This window comes from Carassius gibelio, chromosome A15 (assembly GCF_023724105.1).
Source record: "Carassius gibelio isolate Cgi1373 ecotype wild population from Czech Republic chromosome A15, carGib1.2-hapl.c, whole genome shotgun sequence".
Taxonomy (NCBI): Eukaryota; Metazoa; Chordata; class Actinopteri; order Cypriniformes; family Cyprinidae; genus Carassius; species Carassius gibelio.
The window spans coordinates 22694735-22714426 of record NC_068385.1 but is presented as its reverse complement, the minus strand read 5'-3'; the positions used below and the strand labels follow the sequence as shown (position 1 = coordinate 22714426).

Sequence of the window (19692 nt, the reverse complement as noted above, 5' to 3'; positions counted from 1 at the left end):
AAACTTTAAGAGCAGGAACATCTAAAGTTCGACCTGATATTGTAAATTACATCTTGAGTGTTTTTTAGTGTTGGGTTTGCTTGCAATATCACTTTCTGTTGGGTGCCTCCATGGGTTTGCTGGGGTAGGGAATGAGCCGGCAGATTATAGTGAAGGAGAGTTTAGGAAAAGGAATAGATATCCATGTATCCATGGTGAGGATGGAATGTAGGGAAATTGGAGAGCTTAATGAAAGAATGATAGGGAGAATGGGAAAAGGAAATCAAGGGTAGACATTATTTTTCTATTCAACCTAAAGTTAGGAATATATGTTTTTGTACTTGTCCATCCCGTAGACTTAAACTAGATTGAGGTTGGGGCACTGTGGGTTAAATTAGTTTTTGTATATTGTAGGAAAGCATATTTCTGGATTATGTGAATGTAGGGAAATTGAAACAGTAGGTCATGTTTTCTTGGAACATATGAAGTATAATGTATAAAGAAAAGCACTTTTTGATAAATTGGCAGAACTTGGAGTTTAGGTGTTCTGTTACTTCTTTGTTTAAGATGCAGTGATAAGCGATAAGCATAAACTGACCTCTGAGGCAGTTTCCGTTCTTGCATAATACAGGAATGTATATAATGTTATAATTTATACTTTGACCTATGGAGGGCAGTAATACGCTTAGTAGCGTCTACACTGCCGGAAAGATATAAGAAGAAGAACACTGGACACATCTCCGCTATCCTCACTCGTATTCATGCAAAACTGACCGGTTTACCATCCCTACATCATCCTCTGACACCAGGAATGAAGACTTGGGAGTTTAAGTTAACACACGGTAAACATTTAGAGAGTTTATAATGTAAAACCTCGCGCTGATATTGGATTAACACTTCTCCATGACGTCAGTCTATGCAGCCGGCTAATATCAGCTAGCAGATTTACAAATTCAAATATGTTATATTAGCTGCTATTCAGCAGTACATCGTGTAATTTAACATCTTAGAATGAGGCTTGTGCAGACTTTTTGACTGTTTTTATTTCTTATGAATGTAAACGATAGTTAGTTTGTTAGCTAACTAACAGCTGAGTGACAACTATAGACTGTATAACAACACGCCCGTTTATGTACATAAACATTTAAATTATACTTTCTAGACCTGACTGCGTTAGATGTTTGATTACAACTATTATTGAAGAGTTTGTTGTTTGGTCAAATATTATTTATTTTCTTTGTAAGTATTTCTTTTATTTAAAACTAATAAGTGTAGCAGCTACATTACTTCAGCAAATGATACATGCATTAAAAATTCTAATTTGAGATGCAGGCAGCTAATGCTTTCTTAATGTGAGTTTATGTGTTCAATCACAGAGTAGTATGCTGGACGTGGGAAAGTGGCCGGTGTTCGCCCTCTTGCCCCCTGAAGAACTGCGGCTCATCCGTCAAGCCTGTGTGTTCGGTACTGCTGCAAATGAGGCTATCTACGTTACCGTCAGTGATGAGGTAAAAGCTTTTATTGGACCAATAAGTGAATAAGTGACGTGACGTACAGCGAAGTATAGTGACCCATACTCAGAATTTGTGCTCTGCATTTAACCCATCCAAAGTGCACACACACAGCAGTGAACACAACACACACACACCCGGAGCAGTGGGCAGCTATTTTTATACTGCGCTGCCCAAGGAGCAGTTGGGGGTTCGGTGCCTTGCTCAAGGGCACCTCAGTCGTGATATTGTCGGCCCAAGAATCGACCCCACAATGAACTGTAAATGAGCACAGATCCTCGCTGGAAATTGTTCATTAGGTTGGCTGGAGCTCTTGCTCTCTCACACACATCAGGACTCAATAATAAGGATGCTTCAGTAAGAAGTAACTATTTTTTTTCCTTTAAAAAACAAATTTTACCTTTATTTTTCTTATAATTATTTTATTTGTATATAAATATATATATGTGTGTGTGTGTGTGTGGAGTCCGTCAAAAATTTTGTCAGGGAAAGTAAAAAAGCTACAATAAAAAAAATATACATTTTGAGCCATTCACATATGTACTGTTAGGAAAGAGATGGAGTCAAAGGCAGAGTGATCTTGGGTTGTTGATAAGCAGATAGAACATGGCTATATTTAGGCCTGTAATACTAACAAAAGCCTTGTTTGCTTCCTGAGAGGAGCTCTGGTGCACGTCCTGAGCCTGGCTCTTTCATGTGTTTTTTTTTTTTAACCACAATAAAACATAGATAGCAATTAAGGTACCATTTATCTTTTCAACAAAAGCTTTCTCATAAAAAAAACCTCTCACTCTCATTTTATCTCATGTACATACTCTAAGAAAGGATCAAGTGCCAAACTGAAAGCACAAAGTGTTTTTAAGAATGCTGTGTAAACAGAATTGTAGTTATGTAGAAGGAGCGGTTAGAGTTGAGCTTCGAGAGGCTGATTGCTGCTCATCCAAATCAGATTTTAAAACCAGAATGATCTGTTCTGTAAATATACACAGATGGACTTCAAAGTTAAATGATAGTCTGTGGCAGAATGAACTATAAGGCTGTCAAAATGTACACATTAATTGTGATATTATTGTTATTATTATAATTAGTTTTTTCAGTCTAACGCATAATTTTTATTTTATTTTATTAATGCAGCATCTTTTTTATTATTCCTTTGGCTAGCGTTACAGTAAACCATATGAACAAGCTATCAAGCTAGTTTATGTGAATACAGTTTATAGTTTATGTGAAGATTAAGTTAACTTAAATTATTTTTCAGATCCTTTTAATTATTAAAAAATGACTTTGATTTATACAGTAATGTTGAATTGCTATAATAAATGGCTAAAATGAGGGAAAATGCATTTAATAGAGACATCAGTATAAATATTGTTATCAGTGATACTGGTCTTCATTAGTAATAGGCTATTTAGTAAAAAGATGCCATTAAAAACATATTTAAAATGTAAACCATATTTATGTTCTTTCTACATTAATTTGGAGGTTCAGTGTGAAATTGACAATATTAATGTACATATAATATAGTAATCACATATATTAATATGTGATTACAGAAAAAATATTTTATTGTTTTAAATCAATTGACAGAACTTACTGTAATTAAATATAATATAAATGTAATGAAAAGTTCTTGTCAAGTTGTAAACCACCTAAATTATGTCTGCCCACAGGTATTTGCACTGGGGACGAACTGCAGTGGCTGCCTGGGGCTTGGGGACATGCAGAGCACCATTGAACCCAGACGAATAGACATCTTGTGTGGGAAGAAAATTGTGTCTTTGAGCTATGGCACAGGGCCACATGTAGTCATCGCCACGGCAGGTTAGACAAACTTTTGACATGAAACAAAGGCAATGATTTGGTATTTTACTGTACCAAATCATTTTGGTTGCAGGATGGCAAAATTAGAAATCCTTCTATGGTGAAAACTCATGAATATTATAGTTTTTTTTTATCAAAAATATACATTATCGTTATAAATTATTGTGCAGCCCTAATGTCAGGGGTCAGATATTATAATACATGATTTGGACATTCCCTGTACCCATACATTCCTATATTTATTGTAGTTTATCAAGATCCTTAAGGAACTGGGTGTGATCTGAATTTGTAAATTATAAGAAAAACTGAAAAACATGGTTTTTACATGAAAGATTGTGTTAATGGCATTTCAGTTTTTATTGTGGCTGCACATTATCACTGAAGTTTAATCTTCCATCTACTGTTTATGGGTTTTGAGATTACATCACAGAATTTAATGGGAGATGTATTACACCTTCAGACATGATTTGGCTGACTTGACCATGTATCAGATTAGGCCTGTGTAAGTGTTTATCCATTTAATACAATGGCAATAGCAATGATAACACCTTAAAGTTGTAATTTTTATTTCTTGTTTCACCACGATATGGAAGTAAAGTTGGTCACAACGTCCATTTCATGCCAACTATAATATAGGAGTGGGTGATCTGCAGATTTTATATCAAGATGTCCATCTACTTTTCAAGCGAATTGTATAGATCATAATCGTTTATTTCCTTATAGTGATGTTAAAACTACTACAACGACTGGCTACTAGATGGCTGTGCTGATTGGTCAAATTGTGTCAGTTGTTTCTATCATGTGTCTTTAATGCAGGGATCCTCAGATATGTCCCACTAGATCCACTTTCCTGCAGAGTTTAGTTCGATCCCTAATCAAACACACCTGAGCATGTGTTTGTCAGGATCATTGTGTCTTCAGGATCAGTGTCATCAGTATCATAAAAAAAATCAAAGGTAGGTTTGATCAAGGTTGGAGCTAAACTCTGCAGCACATTGGCCCTCTAGGACAAGATTTGAGGAACCCTGCTTTAATGTGTGTTGTTTTAACATGAGCTAGCTGTGAGCTAGCTAGGCTGTGCCATGATTCAAATATTAGATTCGATTTTGAATTTGCCTTCCAACGCTTATGAAACAAGACAATCAAGATAATAAATTCCAATCCTTTTCATTTAAATCGGTGTGCTTTCAGATTTCAGCGCCGTCCTGCAGATTAATCTCCAAAACTAATAAAAAACACCTGAACCAGCTAATCAAGCTAATATTTTGTCAGTGTTACTTGATAATTACAGTCAGGTGTAATTACAAGGTGTGTTTGAGCAGGGTTGGAACTGAAGATGGTTGGAGATCCCTGGCCTGGTCAAATTATGATCCCTGGTCAAATTATGAAACGTGACTGATGTTGAATGCAGTCTACTGCGGGACATGTTTTGTATAAAAAATAAATAAATAAAAAAATAAAAGTAAAATTATTAACTCTTTAATGTTTTACAGTACTTTAAATCTGTGAAACAGAGCTTACACTGTTCCCCAAGCATTTTCTGTGCACTCATGAGTAGAGGTGGGCGATACTGCAAAATTTGGTAAACAGCGTTTGCTCAGGATTGTAGAGGTACTGTCTATGGGTAGAAGACTCGAGCAAAGTATAATGAACGTAGATGAGAGATATTTAAATTAAAATATCGATTCAATTATAATTGTATCGATCCGATACCAATACCAGTGTTGGCATCGATACTATCGATATTTAGATCGATCCGCCCACCCCTACTCATGAGACTGAGCTGAACAAGGATGAGCAAAGTATGCTTAGGGCTTCAGATGCTTGCGTAAATGTCAAATACACACAAATATAAAAAAAATAAATACCTCAAAATGTCAGCCTTGATGAATATTCACATAAACACAGTAATTTATGTCTTAAGTGAATATAAACAGTTGGGAAAGAAATCAAATGCAAATCAGATATTGTCTTGGCTCGGGGGTATCATAAATCATATGTTATCTTATCAAGCATGTGGTCCGAATTTTCCCGCTCTTGCAGGGTATAATTATGGACAATAACTGTTCTAATGGTGTTAATGTTGAAAGCTATTCAGTGAAAGAGTTGGTTGGTTATCTTGCTTCTGACTTGTGGCACTAGGAATTGATTTACAATATCCTGTTGCCTTTCTGAGGAATTTGGCTCCTCATATTTCAATCATAGTCCTGATCGAATATTTATCTTGTCTGATTCGGGTCTGATACGCTACAGTAGTCTATATAAGATACATCGATTTGGTCTTCAAGCCAGACCTGCTGCTTTCGGTGTCATTAATGTTAAAGACAGAGAAAATCACTCACTGCTCTTAACAAAAATCTTTTGTAAATTTAATAAAAATTGTTTAAATTTAATTCATACAGTGAAGACTACGCAGTGTTTTAACTGATTGTTTAATTCAGTAATGTGCTTTAAATTTTGCAAATAGATAAGTCCACAGGCTTGTTCCAGTCTGGATATTCTAGATAGTACATCTCAAAATTAGGAAGATCGGAATTCAGATTGTGGATTTTTTCGCCCACCACTACTGTGGTAAAACCTTCAGGAGGACCTTTTAAAGCACTTATTAGGATTAACGGTCTTCTGAGGACAAATGGCAAGAACTAAAATAGTCAAAAACAGTCTGATTTGGAGGTTTGTAACAGGAAAAATATTCTATGTGTCACGACATGAGTTTTGGAGAACAAAATGTTTTCTTACCTGATAAACATCAAATGGTTCATTTTCCACAAAAGTAAAAATTGGGGTACAGCATATGTTTTAAGATGATCAGCATTACGTCTGTGTCTTTGATTAAATCACTTATGTCAACTGTTCAAGTTACATTTTATACTCCTCAAAGCCAGTTTCAAATTTCATTTGTTATTGTTAATTTAGGCCTTGTATATTAGATTCAAGATCTGCTTTTCCATTATTTCTCTCTCCCAAACAAACACTTGAGTCAAAGATTTGTCATCCTCAGATCTGTATCGTGTCTTCTGTGTTTGTAGATGGAGAAGTATATTCCTGGGGTCACAATGGCTACAGTCAGCTGGGTAATGGCACCACTAACCACGGCCTTATTCCTGCCTTGGTTTCCACCAACCTCATCAGCAAGAGGGTGACAGAGGTGGCCTGCGGCTCTCACCACACCATAGCCCTCACCACAGAGGGAGAGGTAAAAAAGAAAAATATTTAATCGCATAATTGTCTGCGATTGTTTTGCGCAAAACTAATAATGCATTCAAAAGCAGTGTATTGTGCACTTTTTTTCATTTAAAAGTACTCCTGTATGAACAAAAGTAAAATAACATTTGGTTTGTAAACGCTTTAAACTAATTATTTTACAGTTATTATTTTCTTGTAAATCTTAACTTATAAAATTAATGTAATTAAATTTAATATAAAATAAGCTATTTATCATTGCCAGGACATTAACGTTTTTATAGAAAATATTTAATAGTTTGTTTGTAGAAAAAAAAAGTTATGCTTAGAGTCCAGAGCCTTGATCATAACATTATAACAGGCATCTTCTGAGTAGAGACCTGTGTGATGCCAATGTTTTCTGTCATAGCTATGCAAAGATTTGATTTAAAAAATCGTATCATAGCTATTAAACTATTTCTTGTTAAGCTCAGGTTGTTTAAATCTGTATTTAACCTCATAAGGATCTCAAGGCATAAAGAGGTGGAAAAGTCTGATTCTGTGGTGACTATGCTTTAAATTATTACATTATTATAATTTAAATTCAAGTGATGAAGAATTTTGAAAGTCTGACAGTTTTCAGTGTTGAGTACTACTGTAAGGTTAACTCCTGGTTTAAATGTTCGAAAAGGATTAATAGTAGAAAACATTCATTAGAAAATTTGAAAGGTAATCAGATGTAATCGTTTACATTACTTTAATAAAGTACTTGAAATAGTAACACTACTTATTATATTTTAAATAGGGTAACTTGTAATCTGTAACCGATTCCATTTCTAAAGAAACTTTCCTAAAACTGTGCAATAGCTTCTTGTCAATCCACCACTTCACACTTAACAATATGGGACGATTTTCACATTGGTCTGAACAACAGCAGACAGGCTTATTGAAAATGCAAATTCATTCTTTGCCAGCAGGTGCATTGACATTGAAACATGCAGCACTCATTTTTATTAAATGAAATCATAGTGTTTTGAAGTTTAATCTTAAATTTAAGTCCGGTGTAGACACCGTGTTGTACAGCACATATTTCTCTGGGTTAACATTAGATTGAGCGGCCATGTAAAGTTGCTAATACTTTTATGATAAGTCATATTTGGGGTTGATCGTGATAGGCTGTCCGATGTACCTATCCTATATTACCACATACACCAGCCGAGCAGTTAATGATCTGTTAGCCACGGACTGCCTGAGTTCACCTGTGGAATTAATTCTTTTTTTTTTCTGTGACCAAGTGACTAATAAAATTTTTGGTTGACCAAGCCTCTTGTGGTCAACTAACATTTAGTCAACTATTAGGGGGCAGCCCTAAAATCAACTGTTTTATCTCTAGGGGAGTAGGAAAATAGTTTTCAATAAAAAAATAGTGGAGTGTTCCTTTTAAGACCTTGTTCCACTTTGCGTCGTGGCTGCATTACCACATAGGGACTGGGTGTCCAGTATTTTTCAATAATTCAATGGTCTGTTGTCAGTTATGCCTTACATAATCGTTGGAAGCTAAAATCAAAACTAAAATTGTATTTATTGCACAGCCTTAAGCATAAGAGACTTCTTTCAGTCTATAAACATATACACACATACTGTATATGTACATCCTGGATATGTATAGATATCTTGCATTCAGATTACTTCATTTGTTTTTTGTTTTTTATACAGCCCTTCAGTTTATTAATTATCTTTTTTTTTTTTGGTTCTGTTTCCTGTCATTTCCTGTCCTATCTTAGGTGTATGCTTGGGGATACAACAACTCTGGGCAGGTGGGCTCTGGATCCACGGCTAACCAGCCCACCCCACGCAGGGTCAGCAGCTGCCTGCAGAATAAGGTGGTGGTCAACATCGCCTGTGGACAGCTCTGCTCTATGGCCGTCCTGGACAATGGAGAGGTGAGTTTAAATTTACAAATAAGAGTTTAATCAAGAACTACAGATGACAATCAAAGAAATTTTAATAAAAAATAAAAAAATATTAAAGATATGTTATGTTTTCTCTACACAATAATGTGAATGAACACCACATCAGCTTAAGTGGCAAACTTAATTAAAAAACAAAAGCAAAATTATGTCACTGCCAAAACTTTTGGTCATGACTGTTGTTGTTGTTGTTTGTAATTGTTGCTGTAATGAGCACTTGGTTTATCTCAAGGCTCTGTGTTCACAGACATACGGCTGGGGTTATAACTGCAATGGGCAGCTTGGTTTGGGAAACAATGGCAATCAGCAAACCCCCTGCCGGATCGCCGCCTTACAGGGAACCAACATCGTACAGGTGACAAACAAAGACTTCTGTGTATTAATCAGTAGGATATGGTGGGCTTCTGAAATTAGGTGGCTTTTGTGAGAGAGGGCTGAAAAACCGGGAAGACTAGGCAAATAGTCTGGTGACGTAGGTCTGCGCGCGTTTCTCAATACAAAATACGCTGATTTTGGATTTGCATCCTCAGTAGTTCAGACTTTGTGCATTCGACTCAGGAGCGTGATGTCCGCGACTACGCAAATCCGGTAATTCTGCAAACAGCAGCGTCTTGATAATATTAGTCAGCTCGCCTTGACTACTGCAATATATATAAAAATTATATCAATTTACCTTTTTTATTTTCATTTTAACATATAGATAAATTGAATACAGACCAAAGATAACCTGTTTATAAGTTTACCCAAAATGAATTTTATTTTATGTTGAACCACTACAGAGATGTCAGAGTAAGCAGCACATATCAGAAGGGCTAGCCGAGGTGAGGCTGTTTCTCGGTGGATAGATGATCACTGAGCTCCCGCTGATCACGTGGAGCTGACCGTCTCCGAGATCGGCAAAACACATTTTTAAATAGGTGCTGTCTTTATAAATAAACCACAGATTTGAGTTTTAAACAACTGCATTTTCGCCTGAAATACTTTTAAAATTACATTTCATAACATAATAACAGTAATATTTTGAAAATGATCCGAATAAATGGTTATTCGCACTTCTAAGTTAAATCACAATGCTGCATGAACACAACCAGTCAGCATGTTTAGTGCCCTAGTGCCACCCCCGAAAGTTCTGGAACTTTGAAAAAGTACTACCTCACCAGCAGGGACTTTCTGAGGGGCATTTTTTTTTTAGGAACTTTTAGTTCCTGGTTCCTGCAGTGGAAACACACCGAGTACCAGGCCAAAGTCCCTAGTTCCTGCGTTGGAGATGCGGCTATAGTCTAAATTTTATGTATACTTAATATATATATATATATCATGGATTGAATTATTATTACATTGAAATGCAGTTATTAATTTTTATATACTATTAGCTTTTATTTTTTAATTTAGATTTTTATTTTAATTATAAAATTAAAAAAACAGTGCTTTTTTTGTGTTTTTGTCAATGTCTGTAACTTTTATTTGTTTTATTAATTTTAGTAATTCAACATGAACTTTTATTTAATTTAATTAAAACCACATAAATAGTAAAATACTACTCACATTTATCTCAATTACCCCGCATTCTTAAAAATATTTAGTTGCAGAATAAATTAATCTTGGATGACAGATATGCCAACAAATAACATGTTTCTATCATCCCTTAACTGTCTAATTTTTACAGGTGGCATGTGGATATGCACACACACTGGCTCTTACAGATGAAGGATTTATTTACTCTTGGGGTGCAAACTCATATGGGCAGCTGGGTACTGGCAACAAAAGCAACCAGGCTGTACCCACCCTCATCAATATGGACAAGGAGAGGTAATATTCAAATTATAGCCTCCCATATGACTGAATTGATATGGAGGAAAATAATTTGTCATCTCACCTGGTTTTCTGTGCAGTTGAATACATGTGGGTGATATTTTGCACACAACAAAATTTATACCCTTAGTTTCTTTCATGCATTTCGGGAACATTTACCAAAAACAATGAAACTGTGAAGAAAAAAGTAGGTCAAGTGAAGTATGTAGTCTACCGAAGTCACTTCACCAGAAACTCAATTGTGGCAAACTGAGAGAACTCTTCACTGACATTTGGGATTAGAAAAAAAAAAAATTTGTTTAGTTGTAACCCATTTGAAATCAGGTTAAAACACTAAAGATAATCTATATTGGCTTATCTATCATTTTTTAATTCTTATGACTTGGAACAAAACATGCCCCACAGTTTTACAATGTCAGTTGAAAATACTAATTTACTTTTTAAAATTTATCAAATTGAATGTATATGGGTATATATAAAATAAACATTTATATCACAATATATAACAATCCGGCTCTAGACCAGTCATGTAGATTATAGATTCATCAGACTATAAAATGCATATTAAAGGGATACTCCACCCCAAAATGAAAATTTCATCATTAATCACTTACCCCCATGTCATTCCCAATTATCCAACAGGCTCCAGAGATTTTTACTTGATATGGATTAATCTAACAGCCTATCACATAGCAGAACTAAATGTGACAGCAGCCAGTCAGTGTTGCTAATAAGTCTGCATGTTCTGCTTGTCTCTCTGTAAATGAATGATGTATTTTGGTCTAGTAAACAAACTCTAATGCATGTGATGCTCAAAGTGTTTTCATTATCTCAGTATATGAAGACATGAACACAAGAACTTCATCTCTAGAGCTCCTTTGTGGAAAGCTTGTGGAGCTTGTTAAACTCTTTCATTTGAGAAAGACTACCAGAATCAGAATCAGAATGAGCTTTATAGCCAGGTATGTTTACACATAAGAGGAATTTACGAGTGGGGAGGGTTGTAACAGTGGTTCGCTCAACATTCTGGACTACCCTCTGTAGTCTTCTGAGGTCAGATTTGGTAGCTGAGCTGAACCAGACAGTTACTGAAGTGCAGAGGATAGCGTCAATGATGGCAGAGTAGAGCTATTTCAGCAGCTCCTGTGGCAGGTTGAACTTCCTCAGCTGGCGAAGGAACCTCTGCTGGGCCTTTTTCACAAAGGAGTCAATAGCCACTTTTTCACTGTCGGGTCAGTGCGAGCCAGTGCTTTAAACTGTCCAGGCGGGGCTAAAAGCCTCGGACCTGTAGCACCGAGGCCAAAATGGTGCTGCGTTTCCACCATCGGGCCAGAAACTCCACTGCACTTCACTAAAACCCGCCCTTTACAGGTCTCTCAGGAACAACATCATGTGACTCCATCATTTGGTTTGTCATTGTAAGTTAGATGAGTCCTGGTACGAAAGCAGATGTTTTCACAGAAATTGATATAAGATGTTACGGTCTCTCGTTCATATCAGTGGACGCAGTTTCAAAATTACTCTAATCAGTGAGGTCAAAAAAAGCTTGTAAATCCTGCTCCACTTCATTAGTCCATCTTTTTACAATCCTTAAAACAGGTTAAGCTGATTTTAGTTTCTGCCTGTAGATCAATATAAGCGGAACACTAAACCGTATAAGAGGAACACTAAACTGTAATCAGAGCGCCCCAAAGCTGCCCATGGAATAGAGTAATATGCATCCTTTATTGTGGTGTAACCGTGATCCGATATATTACTGTCTCTGGTGGAACATGTGAGGTTTACCGTCAAAGACCGTACACGATATGTCTTCAGGATCTTCAAGACAAACTAAAAGTTAGGTTTAACTTGAAGAAATTATTACAAATTGTTTCTGACACAGCTGTCTTGCCACAACAGTTTGGCTTTAGTCAAAGTCACTCAGATCTTTATTCCTACCCATTTCTCCTGCACTAATACATTGACTACTTGAATGGATTTTTCATTTACCATATGAATTACCCTGACCTTCAAGTGATCTAGTCAGGAGATGATTAACAAAATTCACTTATGTTCAAAATGTTTTGGCTCATCAGAGTTTGTGTGTGAAAACATAGATCACTGTATGTGGTGGGTTGTTTACTGTCATTTCCTGCCAGTTTTACGGTTTACCAATCAAAAATGGAATTTATATTTTATAATGAACATATAAAAAAAATCTTTAACATGCTTGATCATATAACAACACTATCTCTGTCACCCATTTGTCTCCTGCAGAATGGTGGAGGTTGCTGCATGTCACACCAGTCACACATCAGTGGCGAAAACACAGAGTGGTCAGGTGCTGATGTGGGGTCAGTGTCGGGGTCAGGCTGTGGCCTACCCTCATCTCACACACTTCACCAGCACTGATGATGTTTTTGCCTGCTTTGCCACACCAGCAGTCACCTGGCATCTCTTGTCCGTGGGTAAGAGCATTATTCTGGCTACTTTTTCAGCAGCCTTGGTTTCTGAAGTATATCTTCAACTGGCTCTGAGATTAGTCAATAAAAAAAAAAAAAAACACTTCATAGTTACGGATTTAAAACAAGGGAACGGATTAGTACAAAGGGCTATAATTTACATGAAAAAGGGAGAAGTGTATAACTGAAGCCTGGAGAGCTCCAAATTGGGATGGGAGCTCCAAGACAGGGTGTGGCTTTCTCTAGTTGACAGACAGATAGATGAAATGCATGCATGGTTTCATTTGCCAATCCAGTTCAACGCAAACTCTTCCCAGCAGCTGATTCTAAAGATTTCATTGGTCCACTGTAAGCGAATCCATGCGTTTTGGTAAGATAAACATCCAGATTTTAAACATAATAAACACTTTTTTTTTCTAACATCTGCTGACTGTGGGACGCGGAAGACGTGTTTGTTTGTTTTTGTGTATTATCATATTGTTTTGTATTATTGACTGTTCTAGTCTTCAATTGTTCTTTGAGGCACTTTTTGTTATCCTAGTATGAGCTTCTACTGTGGTATCAAGATTTCTATCAACAATAGTGAATTTTCACTAGTATTTAACATCTTAACATCATAGAAACCCTATTTCCAACAAAATATACTTAATATATAATTGCTATCATGAACAATAAGACTGTGGTCATCACTCATCTCTCTGGGGTGGACGAAAGGTTCTTAAAGCTGGACCAAATTTGGTATTAATTGAGAGTAACTCAAAACCAATGCTTTACTGTAAAATTTTACTTTCTATGGGGCAAAATATGATTTTACTGTAATTTTTACAGTACTTCTTGGTGCAATACAATAATGACAAAAAATAGATTTTGTTTTTACACTACTACTGCTTCACTTTGAGAGAATGTTGCTTTAAACATTGTATTATTTTTGGGCTTTTTCCACTTATTAGATGGAGATGACTACCTGACTGTTGCCCAGTCGCTAAAGCGAGAGTTCGACAGCCCAGAAATCTCTGACTTAAAGTTCCTGGTTGATGGGAAGAGTATTCACGTGCACAAAGCCCTTCTTAAAATCAGGTAAACTGAAACCTGCAATCATGTATTAGCATCTCCAAAGTCATTTTCTCAGTTTTTAGCCCTATTTTGTGTATATAAAGTAAAAATTGAGTTTTTCCTCAGTTGTGTAAACAGCATATGAAAATAATTTCTGAATTATCAACCAAAAATTGGGTTTTCCCCACTGGTGTCATTCCGTTGTTTAAATTAAAAACTTGGCAGCTGAACTATTTTGACACAAACATATGCAGAGACATATTTGTTCATGTATAGATGAGTTGTGGACGAAGAATATTGCGTTCTAACATACACTTCATATTTGTGAACAAATGATTCTTCTGAGCTAAAAGCTGGTGAAAAAAACCTTTATAACTTTAAATACATTTACATTTAATCATTTAGCAGATGCTTTTATCCAAAGCGACTTACAAATGAGAACAATAGAAGCAGTCAGGTCAACAAGAGAACAACAACAGTATACAAGTGCAATGACAAGTCTCAGTTAGTATATCTAGTATAGAATGCATAGCTAGGTTTATATATATATATATATATATATATATATATATATATATATATAAATGAAAAGACAAGAAAAGGCAAAGTGCTAGTATTAGTTGGTTAAGTGCAGGCGAAAAAGATGAGTCTTTAGATGTTTCTTGAAAATGAGTAAAGAATTGCTGTACGAATTGAGATTGGGAGGTCATTCCACCAGCTGGGCACAGTCCAGGAAACTCTTCATTTACATTTACATACAAAAAAATGTAAATACAATTTAAATTGTAGGTGGTTGTCTTGATAGGTGTGAGCATTTCCGAGCATTGCTGAACGAGAATGATGAAGAGACCATAGAGATTCATCAGTTCTCTTTTCTGGTTTATCGCGCATTTTTGGAGTACCTGTACACTGATACCATCAACCTCCCACCTGAGGATGCCGTTGGTAAACTGCACAATTCATGACACAAATATATACCCATTTGAAATAGATATAGAGTCCAACATAAGACATTGAAGACCGTAATTACCCTGTAGAGCAGCACTTGAATATAAAAATGTCAGATTGATGTTGGTTGATGTTTATGGTCCTATGATCATTGAATTGTAAAGGTCTTCTGGATTTGTCCACATACTACCGTGAGAGCCGTCTGAAAAGACTTTGCCAGGAGACCATCAAGAGAGGCATCACAGAGGAGAATGCTATAACACTCCTTTCAGCTGCTGTCAAGTATGAAGCACGGGTGAGCATGCGCACACACATATTCAGTCATCCATTCAGTAAAATTACAAGTCCTGTTCCAAATGTTAGTGAGATTAACATTAGCTTGTTTGTACTCCAATATATAAATATATTAGGAATGCACCGGTTGACGGGCCATAAATCGGTTTTTGATCTTTTTTCGGCCGATTTTTCCGGAAGTGCGCCTGCATGCACATGCTACATTGTAATCGTTCGCTATGTTAAGTTAGCTATGTTATGTTAAGTTTTAAAAAATCTGTGCGCAGGACACAGGCAGCCGTTCAGAACTGGAAATGCAGAGCTTCATGTCTGAGGCACAGAAAGCAGGAAGCGATCAGCAGTTGGTGTAGTGCCGCACAAATAAGAGCTCCTTTTATGCGCGCACTAAAGCTGTGCGTGCATACTGTGCCGGTCCGCACCCTGAACACGCGTAGACCGTTAAGAGATGTTCAGCTCAACTTCTCACGTGTTGGATGAGAAACAAAATGGACAAAACTGTGACAAAACTATTTTTTTTTTTAGAACTTGCATAAACGTTTAAAAAGCCAGAAGTAAACATCAGTTCTCTATAAGATGATTATTTTTATTTTACCGTAAAATTACATAGACTTAATAACATAGATTTAAAAAGAGGACAGATGTGTGCAGCACATTTTGTGAAGAACGAAGACCGTTTCTTGTGAGAGTAGCCTACAATGCCGGTGTCTGTTTGTATAAAGTTGAGCAGTGCCAACTTTGCAAAGGCAGACTGGCGCTTATGACTCAGTCTTTAAGTATGTTTTTATATTTAAAGAATTTGCCACTGATATTTCAAACGCAGTGCAGAGTAGCACTTGTTTGTCGATTTTTCCATACATGGTTTTATGTTTACGCAGTGCGATACGCAACGCAACTCGTAAAAACGCAGTATAAGTCATTATAATCAGTAATCATATCAATGGATACAATGAATGCCTCGTTTATAATAGGTTTTATTGGTTTTGTCTCTTCCTGCTGGGACACTGCATCACAGTAAGGTAGGGCCGTAAAATTTTCATCACACGCTTGAGGTATTCAGCCAATCACAATGCACTGTATAGCTGGCCAATCAGAGCGCACCTTGCTTTTCAGAACGATAAGCTTTGTAAAAATCGATGCGCTTCAGAAAGGCGGGGTATAGAGGAACAACAATAATGTACAATATGTGGAAAATAGTGTTGTAGTTTTTTTACCTTAAACTGCATAAACATTAAACCATAAGATAGCATTGTAACTAAAGGTAGCATGCATACAATGTCTAAAAATGTCTTGATAGGCAGCTCACTAGTTTTTGGAACAGAGCCCTAAACATGTGCATACATTTGTGGTTTTATTTACTATTCTGTAAGTCTTTAGTGGTGTTTCTCTTTCTCATTGAGTCAGTCCATCCATTCTTCATGTGCAGGATTTGGAAGAGTTCTGTTTCAAGTTTTGCGTTAACCACCTGACAGCTGTCACCCAGACACAGGCCTTCGCTGACATGGACCACGATCTGCTGAAGAACTTCATCAGCAAAGCCAGCCGCTACGGGGCCTTCAAGAACTAACAGAAAGATATAGTCAAAGGAGGTATACTGGTTTGGCTCTGCAACATCAAGGCAAGTTATCCCAAATACCTCAGATGTGGAGTTAGAGGAGCCAAATTCTTGTGGTTCGAGTGTAAAGAAGTGGGAAAGGCCCTGGTTGCCCGGGTGCACTGGTTGTCTTCTGGGTCCCAGTGCCTTTAAATTACATGGCCACCTGAAGCCGTATTTAAGCAGAAGAATTCAAGACTGGAATCAAAGGGACCAGACAAGTCTGAAAAGATTGTATTGAAATAGCTAAACAAAAAGAAAGACTTCTGAGGTGCTTTATGAGCAAGGGATTCATCTATGCATAAGCAAAAGGGAAGACCATCTCATGTAAGAGATGGTTGATGGAGAAAGAGTTGCTTTTCTGTTACTGAACTATTGTATTTGGTCAAGACCATATTAATTTGCAATATATTTCCAGTCTTTAAATATACAACAGATTGGAAAAACAGCCAAACAGGTGATCCATCTCAAATACATCCATTATTACCCATTTGGGGCAGTCGTGGCCTAACGGTTAGTGTGTTGGACTTGCAATCCAAGGGTTGCAAGTTCGAGTCTCGGGCTGGCAGGAATTGTAGGTGGGGGGAGTGAATGTACAGCCCTCTCTCCACCTTCAATACAACGACTGAGGTGCCCTTGAGCAAGGCACCGAACACCCAACTGTTCCCCGGGCGCCGCAGCATAAATGGCTGCCCACTGCTCCGGGTGTGTGTTCATGGTGTGTGTGTGCACTTTGGATAGGTTAAATGCAGAGCATGAATTCTGACTATGGGTCACAGTTGGGGGTTCAATGCCTTGCTCAAGGGCACCCAAGAACAAACTGAGACAGACTAATTCCAGAAGAACTGTGGCAATGTCTCCCAAGATGCTTCAAGTGTTTCTTCAGTGCTTTTGTTCCTGCGGACCGTGTGGTTAAGAAATGGTGCCGTCTGGTGGCGTTGATGCAAAATTAATCATGTACCCATATTGTGTCATTATTGATATCTTTCCATTGACACTGAACACTTTCTATTACTCAGTTAATCCAGGTTCCAGACAGAATTTTTTTTTAATCACTTATTATAACATCTGCCAAACAACCTAATCTTGAAATAGCACTTGAAACGATATATATACATACATAAATATAAATTCAGGTGTTAAACAAAATACCTGACATCAGAGACAGCTTTCACTCTCTCTCACAAAGTCACAACGTCTTCTCAATGGTCAGTTATTATAATCTACAGTCTGTTCATACTTGTTTACACAGTCAGGGTTTTCTGTTCTGTGGTAGATATTTCTACGTGATTTTCTACTTTAGGAACCCCATAAATGAGGGTCAGGAGTGGTAACCCTGCCTGATTGCCAAGAAAGGGTGTGTTAAATGTCCCCAAGTGGTCATGTTATAAATGGGGACTTCCAAAATGTAACATTTTAATAATCTGTTTTAAGATGATACTTCTTGTTTTCCAAGCAAATGTCATACTGCACTTTTTGAATATTTGAATAAATGTCCTGTATTTTAAAGCTATTGTGTTTTGGAAAAGTTATTTTTACAATTATAATATAGTATTGCAATATAAATATGGAATTTTTTTCACATTTTTATTTAATAAAGTATCAATTCATTATCATGTATCATAGTGGCTGTATATTATTTTCTTCAATATTTGATATTGTTTATCGAACTTTTTTACAGTCTATAGCGTGAACAGCAGGCATTAATTTCAGGGCATGTTTTCACATTATATACATAAAAAAAGAACTAGCCTACTATTTAAAGTGCAATACGGATATCTACTCCAAAGACATGTATTTATGTATATATTAATCATTTATTAACTAAATAATTTAACGCGGATGGAAGCGATGTGAGGGATAGACTTTTAGGTAACGTTCACCACTCGCATCTTTGAAACGTGTTTTATGGAGTTTTTGTCTTGTCTTTTCAAGAAGTAAAGTCAGTTAAAAAAAATCGGTACGTTGTTAAATAACAATCCACTGAACGTATTGTATTTTCATTACCCTCCAAATTAAACCTTGATACACTGACAAGGGGCTATGACTTAAAATTCATAAAATTGTTGTACAATTTTCTGCTGTAAGACATATTTTATGCCCATGAGTGGCGCTCTATGCACATTTAACACACAGGTTATTTTAAAACCTTGTGAGCCGCCTACCTAGTCAGCATTTTGGTCCTCGCAAGCGCCTTCCGAGACAATTGTTTATTTATTTTTTGAATTATGTCATAGATGCACCTAATATTTTGTCGAAAACGCTGCTGAATTGCAACAATAACTGACCGAAATCAACGAAATGATGCATCAAAATGTTGTCTAGCTAGGGAGCTCACCATTTTTTGGGAAAGCCATATTTAGGCACTTCATTTCTCACCATTCATTTCTGCGATCAGCATCCTGTAGTGCGCGTCTGGCTCTCTTCTCATCCTCGCAGCTTGATTTTTCACCCGTCCTGAGGATGCTGTGCGGAATCAAACACCCATTCATCTTCTGTATCAGTCGTGCAGCGTTTCCTCGCTGATGCTGAAGACCAGGTAAGACTGTGCGTGTTTGTGGATAATGTGTAATGTGGATAACCTGCTGTCGTGTGTAATATGCAGCAGAACTTAATGTGAACTTGTATCACATGCCGTGGTCTGAAAGCGTTCGAATCTATCTGCCTTGTGACGTGTATGTTCAATTAGCACGCATAGACACTGAATTAATAAATGGGTGAATGTGCTGTACTATATAATTTGAACATTTATATGATGTTAAAATTCTTTTATAATTATCATTATTTTTAGGTATTGTATGCATGTGTTTATAATACGTTACATTAAATATATTTAAATATAGGCTATACGTGTGTTGAAATAGCACTACATTTAATATTCTACAATAATCTTAATCTGACAACTATCATAACACATACTTATGTATATTATTCATTTATACTTATTATATCAATGTTTTTACTATAATGATACTGTAGTACTATTTTATTACATTATATTATCGTAAATGTCATTTTTGTTATAAAATTAGACTTTGTCTTTGTGATTGTGTACTTTTGATTTATAAATAATAGTAATAATAATAACAATTTGGTTAATTATAAAGCTA

General features: G+C 36.4%; 1 protein-coding gene across 1 annotated transcript; it reads left to right on the top strand.

Annotated features, from left to right (window-relative positions):
• Window positions 1-668: 668 nt before the first annotated feature.
• On the top strand, window positions 669-18091 carry LOC128029438 (RCC1 and BTB domain-containing protein 2). Its single transcript, XM_052617219.1, has 12 exons — window positions 669-821; window positions 1356-1487; window positions 3161-3311; window positions 6341-6507; window positions 8258-8416; window positions 8691-8798; window positions 10110-10252; window positions 12512-12702; window positions 13647-13773; window positions 14555-14694; window positions 14862-14992; window positions 16415-18091. The coding sequence occupies exons 2-12, from the start codon at window positions 1362-1364 to the stop codon at window positions 16553-16555; spliced, it is 1584 nt and encodes a 527-aa protein (XP_052473179.1). The 5' UTR covers window positions 669-821; window positions 1356-1361; the 3' UTR covers window positions 16556-18091.
• The last annotated feature ends 1601 nt before the right edge of the window (window positions 18092-19692 follow it).